Here is a 19,892-nt window from a genome sequence, read left to right as displayed (position 1 = left end):
TAGATTTAACTTGTGACCATCAGCAAAAATGCCAATTAGAAAAGCATCAGTGGGGGTAGCCAGTAAGATAGCTGCAAAGCACTGCCAGGAGGTGATTAATGCCAAGCATGTTTGTTACATCTACAAAAAACAGATGTAATAACTTCATCTTTGTTTATTTTGTTTATGTTGGATACTTGTTCATAAAAGCTTTTTGCATTACAAAACAAAGATGTGAAGGCTATTTCACGAAAGAGAGGGGAAAGGTGTGCTGTTCTTTTGACTTTTGTTGTGATTTTCAAAATCCAGTGTTGCAGTCAGTAGGAAGCTGTTTATTTTGTTGTCCTGGTTCGGCTCAGATGCTGCAGCATCAACCCTTTTCCTCCTCCCTCAGCTTATATCATCAATCATTTACTCTCACCATCATTCTTTTACTTCTCACAGAAGTCTTTCTCCTCCTCTCAATCTCCGTATCCTTCATGTCTTTCTCATTCACTTCACCCTCTATCTTTTCTTTGAATGGTGATTTATTTTCCAAACTTTCACATTTTGTCAGGTCCACAGGGACATCTCAATAAATTAGAGTATGACTTAACACAATTTTGATTCAAAAGCACACAGACCGGTTCATTTAAGGCATTTATCTCCATTAAGTTTGAATATTTTAGCTTACAGATGAAATCCCAAAATATGTTTTATTAACATACAATCTGTCACATGACTAAGGTATCTCTATGTGTACTTGACCAGTGATTTTACTTTACTTAAACACCCAAAGAGACTTTGTGGAGTATTTGTCAAGACACAATTAGTCAACAGTTTTTCTTAACACCTCATCTCCAGTAATAATCATGAAAACGAATAGAAACTGTTGAATTTATTACCTTATTTGTACTGAATTTATGTAATGTGCATTTTTAACAGAATTATTGAAATAAAAAAAACTTTTCAGCAACCTTCCAATGAATTTAGACATTCTTGCATATTGTTGGGTCTCCCTTCCTGAGTTGTTCAAATGAATCCGTCCTCTAGTTTTTTTTTAATTTTTTTATTGTGCATATAAATCTCACCGTTTCAGATCCTCCCAGATGGCTTTATTAGTTTAAGAAGGCTGACATTATTTTTGCAAAAGTTGATGGAGTTGTTCAAAGAAAGCTATTAAAGAGCATCACCTCCACATTCACCTGCTTAACCCTTCTCTACATTCAGTAAAGCTAAAGTTTTGACTTTAAAAAAAATTAAAAAAACTTGTGCGTTTCGTCTACTTTAACCCAATAATTTCTATGAAGTGATTCACCTTTGGTGGGGTTGGTGCAGGCGAGGAGTGTGCATGAAACGTCTTGTCTTGAATCTGCACTTCGATGTAAAGGCTCCAAGGTTGTTTGGGCTCCTGTTCGTTTCCTCCGTTGTTTTCCTGAAGCCCTACGTACATACAATGAATTATTCAGCAACGTAATGGGTCTATATTTGTCGTTGTTTATCTTGCCTCGGTGCCCCTACCACCATCATTGCTGCCCCGCCAGCGTCTCTTCCAGCTTTCACGTGTCTGTTTTTCTGTCTGTTTGGCAAGTAGGGGCCTCTTCACCCACAGAGGATGCTTCACATTAATGAATGAAGTGAAGTCATTTAGCAGGACTCTTAATGGCACATAAAGCCCTGCTGCTGGGTTTGATTAATCAGGGAGAGTGTTTGGCTCTCTGTCTCTCTCTCTTACACACACGCACACACACACACACACACACACACACACACACACGCACACAGGGCTGTCCTGTGCAGGATCAGCAACTCACTAGCTATACTTTCTTTATTTTAGCGCCGGGGTCCCCGCTCTGTTCTCACCAAAGCTGTCAGGGGCCCTAGTTGCTAACGCTTCTGGAGATTGAAAGCAAGAGTCTCGGTCTGCGTCTGAAAGTTAAGTTCTTTAAAAATAAACCTGATATTTTTCTGTGATTGGCAAAAATGTATCGGAATCACTTGCTTAAGATATGCAGCAGTCAGGCTGCATTTTATTGGCAGTTTCGGATTGATACAGCTGATGCATACATTTAACTTGTTTATCTTTGCCCCAGTTTGGTGAAAGTTTGCTGCCTTTGTACTTGCAGTTACAGCTGTCACTGTCTGTATTGCATCAGTCAAATATGCTGCAAACTTATGTAACATATCAACGAAAGAAGTTGGAAAAATCCTGGTATTTCCCAACATCCATACCTCATTTAAAGTTGATAAAGATGGACTTGCAAATGTATTGTGATTAATACCAATCTGGAAGTGTTATTTTCATTTGGTTCTAGTAACGTCCCCCTCAGTTGAACTGCACAATCTATTGCATTGCTTCTGCAACTGTAGAAGATTGCTTAGATGCAATATTTCATGTTTCAGGTGCTTTGCATTAAAACTCTGCTCACCAATAATTCATTAGGTGACATTCATTATAATTAATGCCCTTGACTTGTATGGATTTTGCTAATCTAGATCCTAAACCTCTGGAAGAGCTGTGAAGATACATCCACGATAAAAAGATTAGATGTGTTTTAATTGCAATCAGTATAGTCGACAATATTGCAATGGCAATATTGTTGACAATATTGATATATTGGCTCCCACAACAGCTTTCTTACTGTTGTGAAGGCCTGTGCTTCAGTAACAAAAAATGGTAATAAATGCAAAGGAAGGTGATTCTGGAACATTATTTAACTGAGGCAACATATCTTTCCATGATGTACAACAACATTCCAGTTTAATGCTTTATGTGAAAAATAGCCCTTCGTGGCTAAAGAATGTGGTTTCATTATGCTCTCCTTTTTTTTTCCTAACAGATAAAATTTATAGATTAGAAATTCAGGGGTTTTTCACCAGCTTGAGCCTAAAACCTTTGTGTTCATTGCCACCTAGTTTGAAAATACAAAAGGCAAAGCAATACATTATTAGCTTGCATTGCTAATTTTAGTCTAGTAAATAATCATATAAGTTTGCAAATCCCATTGATTTTCAAATTTAGAAACTGGAACACTGTTGGGATGAATTTAATGTATTTTCTTGATTCAAGGGGTAAATGTGTATATCTTACCCTTGAATAGTTTCAGATTAAGCAAATATTATATATTTTTGTGTTTGTTACAGATATTGTTATTTTGTATTACTTTGATCCTGAAATTCTTGTACCACAGTTTGAGAATCATTGCTGTAGGTGATTTTAGCAATTCAGTTTGAACCTTCTCTATGATTTGTTATGTTAGTTTGGTTGTTCACTGAAAACAAAGTGCTTCAAAAACATTGCTGCAGATGCTTTACAATATAATTCTGTAGACATTATTCTTTGTCGTGAATGGATAAAATAAAAAAACAGTAATGTCAGATGAATATGCAAGAGATAATCGCATTTTATAACTTATTCACCAAATGTAGGTTATTTTGCAATTATAATCACATCTTAAAGAAGTCCATGGCATTTGTTTAGGAAAATATGAGCAAGTTTGTTGTATATAGATAGATGAAGCTTGCTATATTGATGGTTTTCAGTACTTAATTTGTGTATGAGACAAGCATTTGTTTTTTTCTTCCTATTTGAAAACAGTAGAAAAGCTGTCTGGTTCAGTCTGAGTATTCGCAGCATGGCACTTTGTGTTAATTTACCGAAGGAGGTCACAGCAGGGATGCTGGGCTAACTGAGAGTCGGCTCAGTGAGAATACTCGACATTAGAATATGAAAGTTTATAGATTCAAAGAGTACTCCTCTTGGGATTCACCCAATATCACTCATAACCTTCAACCCATCTTATTTTTCCTTCTCTCTCTAATCCCTGCTCCTCTGTCTCACATCCCTTTATCTTGGTCTCTAACACTCTTGATTCTGTCAAATATCTTGCTAATTTTACTCCATATTGGACCCAAAGAGAGTTGTGTAGTTCAATCTCTGGCTATTTCGTGCTCCTACTTTTTTATATTCAATAGGCTATTATTATAAGTCACTTGGTATATTTTACCCAAATATAAAAACTGAATGTATTTTTGGATACTTTGACGTAACAGGGGTTGCTGAATTGAACCTGTTTGACCTCTTTGTGTAGACATTACAGGTTAGTCTCTACACAAAGAGGTTTTTGTGAATTTTGTGAAAGAGCTTTTGAATTCAAACAATTTGGATATCTAGAAATCTGAACAGCTAAGATAATGACCAGTTTTTGTTTTTTGTATGTTTTAGCTAGCAAACTTAGCTGAAGGCGTTAGGAGTAACAGTTCATTAACCCATTGAATTTTATCGTATGTGAGAATCTGTTGTCTCTTTACTTAATGTCCCGTTTGGTTCTGGGCACTACTGGAACCGAAATAAAGACATACCGTACTTTTCGAACTATAAGCCACTACTTTTTCCCCACGCTTTGAACCATGCGGCTTGTAGCCCAGTGCGGCCTTTCTGTGGATTTTTCTTCAACCACCAGGGGGCTCTTTAGCAGGAAGTGAATCATTGGAAGTCAAAATTGGAAATCAAAGAAGAAAGTGCTGATTTTCATTTAGAACAAGCACATGCTAGCAGCAGGCACGAAGAATGAATGTTTTCAAAGTCATACCCTCTCATCATGGAAACCACACAAAGAAGTTCATATGATGCCGCTTTTAAGTTGGTAAGCTTGGCGTGAACGACTCCATGGTTCGGCGTTGGAGACGGAGGGCTACATCCTAACAGATTTATTAAAACCGAGAGTGGTGCAGATACCAGCAGCTTATAGCCCGGTGCAGCTTATATGTGTAAGTTTCCAGTTTAAAAAAAATAAAAAATTAGTCGGTGCGACTATATTCCGGAAAATATGGTAATTTATGTAAGACACCATACATGACAATGACTGTTGCTCCAGTCATTGTCATGTTGGTTCTGTTCTGTGGTCCCATACTGGGTTGGATTTATAAGGATGAGAGCCCCTGGGCTGGAGCCAATTTTGGTGCCCTATCCACTAAAGAAAAAAATTACCATCAGGCTTACTTAGGCTAAAATTAAACTAATGATTATTTAAAAATAAATTATTCATTTGATACGGAAAAATAACACAAATATGGCACTTGGTAAAAAGCAAAGTCCCTAACCCTATTAAATAGTACAAAATATGCAATTATTTGCAATTAAACAAATCTGTTCGTAAATTAGTTCAGTAAGTTATATTTACCTAAGAATGGCAAGGATACTCTGCCATTCTTTGGCAAAGTACACTTTAGCACTTTCCGTATTAGATCCCTGCATCTATGAATTTTAAGTTGCTGAACAGATTTGTTGTCTTGTCAAGTTATGCAGACAACACAGAGTAGCAAATCTTGCACATTATCAAGCATCTGTGGCTTTAAACCAAATGTTTGAACACAGAAAGACACACACTTTCTTCTTTTGGTTGCTAAATGCTGCTGCTACAGATGGCCTTTCATTCCTCTGCCATTTTGGTTGTTTGGCTTTCACGTTTTGCTATGAAATGGTCTCTTTTTGCTGTGTTTTGTAGCGACTATACCTCATTTCATAACTGTTCACTGTGAAGCTGTTGTTGCTCCTCTTCGTGCCAAGTACACTTTTGCTGACTTTTCAAAAAACGACTGCACTAAGCATGTGATTTCAGCCACATCAGACGGAAGACATTGCAAAATAAGATATTTGCTACAAGGAATATGCTGAAATAATAAATAATTATAATTTTTTGTTTTTTTTTAAGATTAAGTTGTTTTTTTGTGATTGGTTGGAGCAAAAATCTAAATTGAACAATGAATTTGATTAATTGCATGACGGTAGCATTAAGAGGCCAGCATGAGGTTTAGCTTCCATCAGCCAGAGGCTGTGGCTCTCCACCAGGAAGTGGTGGACGGCTTCCTACGAGTTGAGGGTCAGTTTTCTGCTCAAGTGGAGGAGTTTTAGTGTTTTGGTGTCTTGAAACAGAACTGATAAAGGAAGCAGGGAGGGACGGTGAGCAGATTGGGAAAAGGACTTACTTTGAGAACAGATCATTTCCCCTTACTACTGGCAAAACGACTAAACTTCAAATGACTTTTTATACTTCTTTAGCGTGGCTACAGATGTGTGATTCAACATTAATGTTTGATAGGTTTTAGCCTGTTTAGAAAGATTTTTGGTTTTATGCTGCATTTGTTCCAGGCTTTTGTTGCTTTTCTTCTTGCTTACACTAAGCATTTAATTACATTTTCTTATGTCAGCATAGTGGCAGGTCCTGTAAATATGTCACTTAACATGTCGATTCAGATAATCGCTTTTCCATTTCATCTCTAACAAGGGTGAAATAATCCGGGCCTAATCTATAACAGGCGAATCCAATCACTGAAGCAAATGCCCGTTGTGATTTGAAGTGCTGCCAGACTTTGATCGCCTCAGCGGTAAATTGATTAGCAGTGATCTACTGGTCTCCTTAAATGCTGATCCTGGGAAAAGAAGTTCATGTATTTGCTTTAAGCTGACGCTGTGTTTGAGCTTCAAAATCTCTTTGCACAACCATTCAGTAAGAGCAAAAGCGGCCCACTGGCCTCAAAACAACCCAGCACAGAAGCCAGTTAGTGTTTTTGCAAGCTGCATGCTTTAAACTAAGATCAACTCCGACTGTTTTAGCTCGCTGCTGCTGTCGGGTCAGATTTACAGCTAAGGGCTGGGTAGAGGATGTTCTTTAAAAACCTGACTGCTGGAATTTGAGAGAAAATAAGTCGGTTACAAACTGCACGGATGAACGGGTAATAATGAAAACGTTGACGTGCTTCCACAAGATCTGGGTAGCATATAAAGCCCTATAGAGCTTGTACAGATTACAGACAAACATTCTTCAGTTTTATCTCTGTTGCTTGCTAAGACAATTGAAGTTGATCATTTGCTTAATGTACTAGAATAATTGTTTTCCTTTTAATGCGTCCACATTTTGCAGCTTATTAACATTCAACGTCTCTTCCCGTCTCTTGTCCTTAAACCTTAACTCTGCTCGCTGCTTTGTCAGTCCAGCGCCATGTACTTTACTTTTTCCTGTTAGCATGGATGGTTCACATAAACAAGGGGCAGATCAACAAGGGTCAAACATATGCTTTGTTTTCAAAGCATATTACTGAATTATTAAAAGCTTTAAGTGAAGTTTAGAAGATACAGGATGCTAGCAAAGTATACTCTTTTGTTACTTTCTGTTCCTGGATCAGCTTCTCCTATTGTTGGCTTGTGATAAATAAAAAAATAGAGAGACTAAAGGAAGAAATGGTTTGACCCCACTATTGAAAGCTCAGATTCTGACAATATTGGAACGCATTAGGCATTTTTGTTTATAGAATCCTAAAATAATTCGTTTGGAGAATTAAACTATGACGATTACACACACTCAGACTAGTATGCCTTCAGGCAGTTTAGGAAATCTCACGTAATGATGTTCAATTTAGAATATATTAGTTAAGTAGATCCACCTGGCTGTAGTTTAAGGCCATACCGCAAACAGACTTCTTCCTTATTTTGAAATCATGAGAAAATCGAAAGAAATCAGCCACAATATCGGGAAGAATTTCCTAATTTCCTTTTTGTCTGTGGAAACAGTTGAGTATAAACACCATGTAATGTCCACATGTCTTTCACAAAGCAGATGGGTTCTGTGTCTCAGAGATGAACATGTTGTGGGCTCGGTGTGGAGAGCCTGACGCCTGCCAGTGAGATGCCATGTTTTAACATGGCTGAGCTCTAAAGTTAAACTCTTTAGCCTGAAACCGAACCCTGGATAATCACACGTTATTTATTCTTCCTTTTCCCCACTTCTATCACAATTATTAAGCTACGTAAATAAACTCACAGAGTGCCAAAATAACCACAAACATGTGAGTCGTGCAAATCTGAGATCCATCAAAACTTCAGTCCATCTCCACTATTTCTCTTTTTGACCTTTGTCCTTAGGCGTGATTTAATCTTTTATTTCCGCTTCACTAGTGTTTTGATTTATTTTACAGTGTCAGAATGATCCATACCTCTGGCCTCACCTGTTTTGACTTTCTTCACATCCATCTCCTCTCGCCCATCATAATTGCAAAGGTCACATCCTGGAGACTCTGTGAAATCAATTACAGGTTAAACCTCTTAGTCTGCCTCCAAGGCAGCAGAGATGTGTTTTTATGTGGAAATACATTTCGCCGCATCCCTCCTCAGGACGTGCTTTTGTTTCCTAATATTTCCCATTGAGGCACCGAATTCATTTATGCAACCTGTCAGCATCCTCATCATTGATGACAAAGTATCCACTGCAGATGTGTGACCTCTATCAGTGATGTTAAATTGTTCTACACTGACGCTGCTGTTGTCGGCACTGCGGTTCACAGGAGGGGGAACAGATTTTGATGGGTTGACAGGAAAACGATGTGCAGGGCAGAGAGACAGAAAACGTTTGTTCCTTGAACATTGAGCCGTACAGTGCCTTGGAAAAAAAAAAAAAAAAGAGCACATCTTTTATTCATGCTCAGTTGACAAGGTGTCAAGAGTTTTGTCAATCCTCTCATTTTTCCGTTAACCTTGTCCCTGTAAAATGTCCTGTCGCTGTTTCTTTGGTTAAACATCACTTTCAGGCCACGAGGGAAAGGAAATAAGAGAATGAAAGACAGTAGGAAAGACAACAACAAAGATAGCTTCTGTTCTGTCTTCCTTTAAAAAGAAAGAATGCATAAGAGTAAAGTAACTTGTGGAAAACATCCAAAAAACAAACTGGAGGAGAGAGGAGGAGAAAAGATGGAGAAGAATGGGATAGAGAAAGATGGACGGAGGTGGATTGTACCTGTGTGAGAAGCGGGATAATGTTCAGACTGTCGTCTGAGTTTATTTTTACCTCAAGGCAAGAGTCTGGATCAGGGTTGCCAAGCTGGTAGCACCTTTCAGTGGGGGTTCCTGAACAGATGTCGTCCCAGTGTGAACATCTCTCATGACTTTCAGTACCAACACCAACACACAAGGACAAACATAAAAAGTCCCAGGTCATAGCTTGTGCTGCTTTGTAAAGTCGAAAACGTGTTTTAGCTGTTGAACATTTCTTTTTACATAACATCTAATTTTCTTACTTTATGTAGACAATAGCAAAATGATTGAGTCTAAATCTGAACTTTAAACACCAGTTAATATATTGCAAGTTTTCAGGTAAACTAATTGAATGCATGGAGGGTTGTAGCTGTGAAATAAAAGCACTTTGAAGAACACACACTCAGGTCTCTCCAGTAGTGCCATAGGTACTTTATTAATGTACCCGCTATAACTTTATGTCCCTGCTTATTATAGATATGCCCTGAGAATGTGACTGGTGTAAATAACGCTCTAACCTCACCTTCTTTCTCTTCTGATGCTGTAGCAGCCAGTTTGATGATCACAAACTAAGCCAGACTCCAACATATCTTTCGTACATGTCGAAGGAGTCTGAAGCACTGTACCACGCATCTGAAATCTGATATTTAGACCTATTTAACATCTTCTTCCTTGAGAGAAAATAAACGGCGTGATGTCATTTAACTTACTTCTTGATTTAGAGTAAACTTTATTTTTGTTCCCTTTAATATTTTATTAATTCCAAGCATCACATAGATTTTAACAGAACTGAGTAGGTGCTGTGGATCCTGTATCAAACACTTTTTATGTACCGTTTATAGACTATTGGATCAACCTGTCCCACAGGCATTTAAATTGCTTTTAAGAAAGGACCAGCACTGATTCACTGGGAGGATCATTGATTTACAAATCAAGGGTGTAATTAATACTCACTCTGTTCCAACCTGTGGGAGGAAGTCCATGTAGACAACTGGGCACGTAGATGAGGTCTTCACAGCATCATCACAACCTCATTTTGTTTTTTTATGTGTTGATTTTAGATCAACCATTAAGAGTCTACGCGACCATATGTTGCATCCTGGGCTTGTTTTTATCCAGATGTTTGCTCACATTTGACTCTACAACGCATTTCTAGGATTTTTATGTGATGGATCAAAATAAAGTCGCGCATAATTGTTTATCTGGAGGAAAAATTATTCACTGTTCTACATTTGAATGAAATAAGGAATTGTTTGTCTTGTATTCATCTCTGTAAGTTAACACTTTGTGAAACTACCTTTTGCTGCAATTTCATCTGTAAGTAAGAACATCTGCACCCTGTGTTTGGCTGCATCCATCTTCCCTTCTCCCTGACTGTGTGGTTTATAGGAAAAGTTCAGTTTTGTTCTCATCACAGCGGAGCACGGTCTTACACATGTCACCTGTACAGCTGACAGAAAGCAGAGACTTCTTACACCTACCTTTCTTTCAGCATAGCCGCCTTCTTTGCCTTTACAACTAAGAGTTTTCCATTCAACAATTTCTCGTATGTGACCTGTTGATCTCTGGAACTCCTTCAGAGTTACCTTAGGCCTCTTGCCAGCCTCTCTGATTATTGCCCTTATCCTCCAGTCTGGAGTCACCGTCATGTGTTGGTGGATTTGCAGTTCAGCTTTTTTTTTTCTGTTTTTGGAAGAGATATTTAACAGTGGCCCTTTAAGATGTTAAAAGCTTGGAAGAGTGTCTTATAACCTGTTTTAGATTTCTCCAAATCGTTCTCCTTGACCTGCCTACTGTGTTCCTTGGTCTTCATGAGACTGTTTGTTCTCTGCCAAACCGCTTAGCCCTTCACATAACGCCTCCATTTCTACTGAGATTAAATAACACATAGACTGACCCTATTTTCTAATTTGGGGACTTTGAAAGGCATTTACTTTCATTTGGATTTTATTTAGTGAGCGAAGGGGAGTAATTGAACATGTTTCTTCCCACTTTTGCAGTTGCGGACCACTTTCTGGTGGTCTCTACCGTAAAACCCCGATAATTTAAATTGAAGTTTGTGGTTGTGATGTGACAAAATGTGCCCGTTCAAGTGGCATAAATAGTTTTATAAACGACCATATATTTTCCAAATGCAAAAGAACAAACGATTTTGCCTCCATAATAAAAGCTTTTGCACTCCTCATAAACAACCTGAAGCTCATCGTCTCTCGTTTCTCTTTCCACAGGTTGGCTCTTTACGTGTATGAGTACCTGCTGCATGTAGGAGCACAGAAGTCGGCACAGACCTTTCTCTCAGAGGTAAGTCACAAAAATGCTTTCCATGTTTGTGTCTGTCAAGCAGCGGGCCACAGACTTTATGTTTCCAGGGTTGTCTCTTTCGATACGTCCAGTTCGCGCTACAATGAAGTGAATCAGCTCAGCTTTGGGCTTGTGCCAGCAGGTTGGTGCAGCAAAGAGGCTTTTTAACGCCGCATTTAGTTTGGCTTGAACTGGAGCATGAGAGGAGTTTTGTGATTCTAAAGCTGATGTTTTGGGTGCAGCTTTATCCCCGCCTTTCACAATGTCCATGACTCTTCTGTCTGCTCTGAGATGCAACCTCATTTTCACTTTAATTCTGCTGGGTTACGAGGGGACGAGGTGAAACTGAGGCCACTTGATCATTCTGCTCTGGGAGTAAATTATTGCAAATTACAATGCAGAAGACAGCAGCTAGAGGCTTGTTGTACATCAGCCAGAGGGACAAGAGCAACTGAGAGAAGGGGGTGGAAAAGGTTACCTCATCAGCTGGCACTGACTCTCATCACTCTGACTTCATGAGTGCGTGTGTGTGCGTGTGTGTGTGTGTGTGTGTGCGTGTGTGTGTCTGTGTGTGTGCTCACACTGACAATTTTTCCTCTCTGCCATATCAATTGTCCACAGTTTTGCAAAAGCAGAAGGTGCAAAGGATAGGTTGATGTTACATTCAAGTGTGGGAACACATTAGCTATTGATGCACAAAGTACAAACACAGCTGCTGATGTACAGTTCACATGCTCACCAGTGCAAGCGAACTGGGTATGCATTTAGCTAAAATGCATCTCCTTTTGGACTAGTGGGATTTACTGCTTAAGGCACTGTCCATGTTAATGCTGATATTTTTTAAACAAATATTTTCTGCTGCATTTTTTTACAAATCTCTCCCATTTTTGATGACTGAAATGTATACCAAGAGAAATGCTTTCCAAAGTACACACTTTAAAAAAAACTGTGAATGTACAGAGAATAATAGAAAAATGACCAAATTGAGGCTCACTGCATAAAAGCTTTCTGTGCTAGTAGGTATGTTGACATTAAAAGTTGCGATTTGGAAGGCGAAGTTGCGATGATCTTAACCTAAAGGTTAAGATCATTTCTATAAAAATGTTATTTTTTATGACTACAAACAGAAACAAAGATGCAGAGCAGACAGTGAGCACATCTATGAAACCAGTTGATTTTTAGTGCTGTACATTATCATTATATAGTTTCTTGAATTCGAATCCCTAAATCTCAGATGATTTAACTTAGGAATCACTCCAAAATCTATGAAGTGTATTGCAACAGGAAAATGTGTGGCTCAAATGACCCGGTGTATTCTTCTCTTTTGCTATCCAGTGTGTTTCCTCGAAGACACCTGAATGATATTTGCGAATCAGGCCCTCATGTCCACACTTAACATGCTATATCGCAACCAAATAGAGCAGCAGTATGAAAAAAAAATCTGCTTTTAAATTTAACACCGTAGCTCAGGTATATTATACTGTAAGCTTAAACTTTAGGAGGGTAAGACAGAAAACCGTAACCGCCTGTCGACATCTGCCAGTAATCACGCTGAGGGAATCTCACTGTAGCACGTCGGAGGTAAATGAAAGAAACTCCAAGGAGTTCAGACCACAAAAAAACAGGATATGCGGGCACACACCGTGCTTTCTTTTAAACGTTCTGCAAATGACGGCAGCGTGAAAGAGAATGTCCTGACATGAACTGCCTGTAATCTTATTTGGACTGAGCTGAAGCTCCTACAATTATACATTTTCTGCTATTTAGTCAGTGGTAGAATAAAATGAACTACTTTTTTCCAAGTATTAAGGAAAATGTCCTGCCGGTATCTCGAGCCGACAGATGAACTTACCGAAACTGCTTGCTGGGTCTCAAAGAATGTGGAATAAACAAATGGAGGCAGTTCCTGACCCTCCCTGAGAAAGACTTCAAAGCATGCCATTCCATCATCTGTTCGAGAACTGAGGTCAGGACAGTCTGATTGAAACTGTGGTGATTCAGTTTTTCCTGTTACTCTAGTGCTTGGTCATGCTGCTGGTGGACCAGGTGGTACAATAGTTTTATTATTTGGCACTGATAAAACATTTCAAGGAGGGGAAGGTCTGAGAGGCATCCTCAGACATAATAAGTGTCCAGGCTTTATTGGAGTCGTCTGCCACTGATGGCTGCACGGATTTGTGTTCTTTAGATCCAGAACTGTGGTCTTTGTGTGTCAACATGAATTATCTTCAAGATGGAGATCATTTCTGAAGTAAATAACGTCCAACTGCATATTAAAGCTAGGATAGAAACAGGCCATACGTTTGGAAAAGCCTAAACATCGAAATGATCTGAAAGTGAAATTAAAGTCGGTGTGGAGCTTCCAGATTTGTGTGCGTGTGTGGGGGGGGGTTGTTCAGAGATTTGAGTGGATTCCTCAGGCTGGTACATGTCTCTGACCTTATGCTCTGTTCACACTCTGACTCAAGAGACACACACACACATGCTCACGCGCACACACACACACTCGTTTGTGCACGCACGCGTTCAAATATGTGTCGATAAGCTCGAGGGCACACATAGGCCCACTTATCCTCTCTTGAATCCAAGAGATTCATAACATAATTACCTAATGGCACATCTTATAGATATTTCCTTGCACCCTTTTCAATCCTTTAGAGCACGTCACTCAGATGTCAGACATGTTTTATACACAGGATGTCTCTGAAGTACCTCTCTCTCTTTCTCCCTCTCTCTCTTTTTCTCTCTCTCTCTTTGTGTCTGTCAAGATCCGATGGGAGAAGAACATCACGTTAGGAGAACCTCCAGGGTTCCTCCATTCATGGTGGTGGTAAGTTTGCCTTTAAAATGAACTGCTTCAAGCAAATGTGTTAACATTCTCTGGTTCCTTTCTGACATTAAAGAAGGTCAAACTGTTTTTTTCTTACCTTATGTTTTTTGGGTTTTTTTTTTCTTTCTCTCTTGATATTTATTTTTTTGACTCTGCATCACTTCCTGTGTGTTTCAGTGTTTTCTGGGACCTTTACTGTGCAGCTCCAGAGAGGAGAGACACGTGTGAACACTCCAGTGAAGCCAAGGCCTTCCATGACTACGTGAGTCTGCACTGATGTTTCTGACTTCAGGTTATTGTCAAAGACAAGTCGCTAAAGCACAAAACGATGCTCACATGCATGTAAAGAAAAACAAAACAGAAATATTTGATTATGCAAATAATCATGCTCAGCGCTCTGCAACTCGAACACAGAGCTCTGGATGTTTGAGGGAGGAATTGTGCGTCTTTTGTGTTTTAGACGGGATGCAGGGCTTCTCTCTTCTTCTTCTTCTTTTCATGTTGTTGTTCTTCCCTCTGAAGCCTAAAGTCTGACTCATCAGATTTGTCTACGGAGGTTTCATTGAGATATATTGTTTTAAGTGCAAAGGTCAGGGGTTTCTGCCTACCCCAGCAGGATCTTCTCGCTCTTTGTTCCTCATTCTCCCTTTCTTTCTTTGCGGCTTGCAGTTGTCTGCTTCTGGCAGAGGCTCTCATGTCTTTTATCTGCTTCCAGCGAGGTGTGTGCGCTTTGCGTATGAGTGTGCATGCAGGTGAAGCTGCTGATGCTGGTGATGATGATCAGGGTGATGAATAGGCACTCCTTGAATGAGGCAGCATTGTGATGATGTCATTCTGGCTCTGGGAATTAAAGTTGGAGGGCAGCATAACCTCAGCCCTGTGAAACAAATATCCTGGGGAGGGAAAAGCAAAAGAGCACTGGGATAGTTAACAAGAATAGGGAAACGACAAACAAAAACGACTGATTCAATCTGATGATACTAGAAATGTTTTAAGTTTCTGATTAGACTCAGCCTAATTTAAAAAATATATCACTGAGGATATATCAGTGCATCTTCAAATCGATAGAAAAGGCCATCAGCAGTGTCTTATTCTTACATTTACTACCAGGATGTAACGGGGAAATTACAATTAGTACAATCGCAATTAGAGCAAAGTCACATTCAATGAACTGTTTCAGTGCTGCAGAGTGTCGCACGCCCAGGTCGGATTGACTTGGCTCGTATCCGTCCCTCAGTTAAACCAGGAGCGGGCAAGTTCAGAGGAAAGCAGAAGCAAACATCGGTTCAGATTTTGTGTCTCCCTGTCAGTCTATCAACATCAAAACGAATAGAGATGTCTATCAGACATTTGTTTTAGTAATTATTTTCAGATTGCTAATTAAAGAGCGAAACCCTAAGTAATTCTTGGGAGACGTTAAAGCTCACATGAATTGCCCTTTTGTTCCTTTCTATTTTACAACTGATGAAATGATCACACCGTCATCGGTTTCATTTATCGCACTTTTAACCGTCTATTGCTTCTGCGATTGGCTTTCTGAGTTTGTCTTAGAGAGGAGTTTCACTTGGATTTTTATCTCGTCTCTATTTACTTCTTGGAGATTGGTTTAATGGAGACGCTGTTCCCACAGCTAGGTTTGAGCCTTCTGGGACATTAGTCTAATGTTAAAAGAGAAGAAAAAGAAAAGTCAGATGAAAGAAAATAAAAAAAGCAGAAGAAATGTTATTGATTTCTGTCCTGGGGCAAGGCTCTACAGACATCAGAAAGGCCGTTTACAGTTCGGTTAAGTGCTTTGTAAATTGTGTACTCAATACTAAATGAGCAATTTCCATTTGCTCTGGCTACTGCAGTCATAAAAACAGGTTATTTTTAAATTCCTGCCCCGGAAATGGCCTTATTGGAGACAAAAGCCAAAATCTAACTCTACGGAATGAGATGCAAAGCTGTGCTCATTTTTAGACATGAGCTGTGTTGTCGTTTTGAAATGCAGTACCTTCCAAAAGAATTTCACCTTTAAAACGACAAACCTTCATGAATTTACTTGGGGTTTTATGTGGAAGGCCAACACCACAAAGTAGAGCATAATTGTAAACTAAATTAAAATTATTAAGATTAGGCGAAGAGCATCTCTGCACATCAGTTTGTCACATATTCTCAGGTGGATTTAGGCCTGGACTTTGACAGGGCCGTTTTATTAACCAGTCTGTGTTTTTAAGACTTTGTCCCTCTGCAGGGTGAATGTTCGTCATGGTCTCAAGTCTTCTGCAACCTCTACGGATTACTTCGTGTTTAGCTCCACCTTCACTTCTACTTTAAACTGACGAGAGCATGTTCTTGTGCTGTGGCCACTATGTGGCTTTTTATAAGCTTTCAACTGGACTCTTTCTAACTTTCTTTCACTAATGGCTTTCTTGTTGACACTCCTTTGAAGGCCAAAGCCCAGATTCTTTAAGTGCACAACTAATAGTTAACCTACCAGACTGACGGATCCCTTCAGCTCATCAACAGATACTATTGATGGTTTTCTGCAGAGAAATCTTCCTGTCCTGAGATTGATGGCCATATTTTTTCCATTTTGGTAACACTTTATTTGAAGGGGGGTGAATAAGACTGACATGACACTGTCATAAACATGACATACTGATATAAATTTGTTATAAAAGTATTACTGATTGCACTTTAAAAATTAGGTAACTTTATGTTATTAAGGTAAAGTTTGAACAGTAATGATTTATTGGTTAATGTCAAGTTGTTACAACAAAGACATTTTGAATAATGTCAACTTTGTATTAAAAGTGTCATAATTTACCGAATGACGCTTTATGACAACAGTCATAAATATTCATGAAGGCTTATTCATGTTCGTGACAGGTGTTATGTCATGTTTATGAAAGTGTCATGACGGTCTTATTCACCCCCTTCAGTTCAAATAAAATGTTACCTCTATTTGCAGCTGCCACAGTCTTTCTATTTTCATTTGGTGGAATGCAAATTGCTTGTGAGGTATTTAAAAATAGAAATGCAGGTTTTATGACCTAATCGTCTTCAAAACTTTCCTCCATCTTAGTTATTCTATTTATCTCACTAATGTTCTCTAACAAATCTCTGAGGTCTTTATACTTAGTTCAAATTACCAACACCGTCAAACATGTTACCTTTGAAGGTAATTAATTGGACTTGATTTTCATTGTGAGCTTCATAACAAAAGGTAATAAAACATATGCAAATCACACTTTCCAGAATTCGGTAGCAGCATAGTTTACAATATTACAGAATGAGAAAATGATCAGAAATTATAAAGACTTTGCAAGACATTCTACTGTAGCTGGAAAACACTCCTGGATGGATTACCATTAGCAATAACTTCATGTCTGATCTAAGCCTTTCAGTTTGTTTCTGTCTTTGTGTGACTTTTAGCAGAACTCCAGATTCATTTGCTTCAGACAATATCTTACTTGATTTGAAAATGTATTGTTGTTTGTGTTTATGTGCCTGACTGAGGAGCTTGGAGTAAATTTCCACCCCAACACAATTCTCACAGTCGACATTAATTCTTAAGATCCAGGTGCAAAAAGTGTCGGTGGGGTCAAAGACTGTTAACGAGCTCCACAGAGAAACAGTTCTTCCACCCGATTTCAGCAGATTATCAGTATCTGACAGTCGTACCGGTCATGCAGTGCGGCCTCCAGATAAGAACGTTCAGTAACCGAAGCAAGTCGGAGGTTGGAAAAAGTGATTGTTGTGAGTGAAAAGTACTTGTGGAGATATTTTGCCACGTCACTCGGCATCAAACTGTGGAGGGTTCTTTTTTCTTTTTTGTCTTGAAGTGTGAACCTGTAAGCTACTTCAGTTGACTTCATCCACTTGTTTTTAAGAGCTGATAAATAAACGAATACGCAACAAGAGTGATGTACAAATGAATTATTCAGTTACAAGATTTTTTTATATAAATAAGTAAAAAAAAACAACCTGTTATTCAGCAGTGGCCACTTAAAGCCTGATCAGTGCATCTCTAGAGTTTTGGGAAGTTCTTTATTTGCAAAAACAGCAACAGCGAAAGTCCGTCTTTGGCGTCCTGCACAAGGTTAAACTGTTGAAGCTGAACAAAGAGAGAGGTGGATGAAGCCGAGAAGAAGCAGACATGAAAAGTGTGCTGCAGACTGACAGCAGAGTTACAGGGAGACGTATTATAGCAGGGGCGGAGGAACCCGGTGTCATTGTGTGGTATCACTGTGGGAGACGGCAGACGCGTCACAGTCGGAGGAGAAGAGGAGATTAAGAGCGATTGCCGGCAGCAACAATCTTTGATGAAAATGATGTTTTTCATGCTCATACATCCTAAATTCATACTCTTCTTCTCACACATGGAAATTGTTTTTTCATATTTACATAACAACCGAGAGGTAAAAGGATGGAATATGCTCCAACCCCTGCAGGATCAGTTCACATTGCTAATGGGAGGCTGAAGGAGCAAATTGGGGTATAGTCTCTCCCAGCTTTCCCATCTGAAAAACTGTGGGATTTTGCTTTTTTGTTTGATTGTAAGAGTTGCAAATCTTGTTCTGGAAAGCAGCATTGTCCTAAAGAAATTTCAGTTTGGGAATGATGTTATTTGATCAGGGGGGAACTTAATAAAACCAACACTGCAAATTTGCAGTGTGTAGAATGAAAGAGAAAACGAGATTTTGACCATTTCTTTTTCCTGTCTGCAAGCATTTGCAGAAACAAGGAGAGTGGACAGAGACCCAGAAACAGTAACTCTGTTGGCTGCATATGTTGTGGGGAGCAAGCTGATTCCAACTAGCAGGGAACCAATGGGGTTTGGGGAGAGACCCCCGCGCTCTTGTTTCCACGGAAACTGCACCCCCAGCTCTCTCTCTCTCTCTCTCTCTTTCTCTCTCTCTCTCTCTCTCTCTCTCTCTCTCTCTCGTCTTCTCTGTCCACATCTCTCTGTCTGTCTCCCTCTCTCTCGCTCCCATGTTCCTCCTTGGCTGTGTGGAGGAGGAGGAGGAGGAGGAGGGAGATGTGGAGGTGACTCACTGTAACATCATTGCCATGGCAATGAAGAGGGAGCCAAGTGCAATGCAAGACAGGGGAGCAAAGAAAGAAAGGGTATTTCCACACTTTTACCAAGATAGAAAGGGTCATCATGATGTTCAGATCATTTTTCGTACAAAAACATTATATTTTAGATCTGAATCCACTCTACAATAAAATAATTTAAAAAATCATTATAATCACTTGCTCTGTTTCCATCCCTCTTTGCTCTGCTCCGTTCTCTCTTTTTTACATCAGCGGGTTTTTTTTTGCTGCACCCTTTACTCCCTCTGCCTCCCTCTGCCCTCTGCTCCACATTTGACTGAATGTCTGTTGCTGTGCTTTTCTTCTTTCTTTTCTTTTTTTTCCCCTTTTTTTTTTGTTAGCCTGTCGCACGCAGCCCTCCAGTCTCAGAGGAGTGTGTTTTCCACTGGTGGATTACGCTGAGTCATGTCAAATGCGTGTTTAAACATGCCAAGATGGAGTGTTTGTGTGATGCTGATCTGTGCATGCTTTGCCGCTCTGCAGTGGGCTGGAGCAAAGATGAACCCATGCTGCGGAGTGGAGAGGTTAAATAAGGACAGGACAGAAAGGAAGGTGTGAGAGTAAGCCGGAGACGGAGCTTTAGGATGGAGCAGTTATTGTTGGTTTGTCTGCAGGAAATACCGATTGTTTCCGAAATTAAGAACAGGTGTAATTAGAAACTTTTTGTTTGAGCTAATAATCATACTGCAGCTTGATTAAAGCAGCAGCGTCTAAAGAGGGCATTTCTTTGAAATGAGGGTCTTTAAAGGTGATATCCAATGTTATTATTCACCTCAATAGATGAGAGCGTTAAAATATTGTGTGTGTGTTTGTGTAAAATGCTGACGTGCTTGAAACCAGTGTTTGGGAAAGCATTTTTTTCCATCCCAACATGAAAATCCTTTGGATCTCAAAAATATCTATCTATCTATATAT

General features: G+C 39.3%; 1 protein-coding gene across 2 annotated transcripts in view; it reads left to right on the top strand.

Annotated features, from left to right (window-relative positions):
* Nucleotides 1-19,892, top strand: part of ssbp2a (single stranded DNA binding protein 2a) — a 65,483-nt gene that overhangs the window by 20,887 nt on the left and 24,704 nt on the right. For both annotated transcript variants that reach the window (XM_008418873.2, XM_008418874.2), the window contains exons 2-4: nt 10,993-11,065; nt 13,834-13,895; nt 14,073-14,157. In XM_008418873.2, the coding sequence (XP_008417095.1) occupies nt 10,993-11,065; nt 13,834-13,895; nt 14,073-14,157 (220 nt within the window). The remainder of the gene's footprint in view (nt 1-10,992; nt 11,066-13,833; nt 13,896-14,072; nt 14,158-19,892) is intronic.

This window comes from Poecilia reticulata, linkage group LG9 (assembly GCF_000633615.1).
Source record: "Poecilia reticulata strain Guanapo linkage group LG9, Guppy_female_1.0+MT, whole genome shotgun sequence".
NCBI classification, from domain to species: domain Eukaryota; kingdom Metazoa; phylum Chordata; class Actinopteri; order Cyprinodontiformes; family Poeciliidae; genus Poecilia; species Poecilia reticulata.
This window is presented reverse-complemented; position numbering and strand designations above follow the sequence as displayed.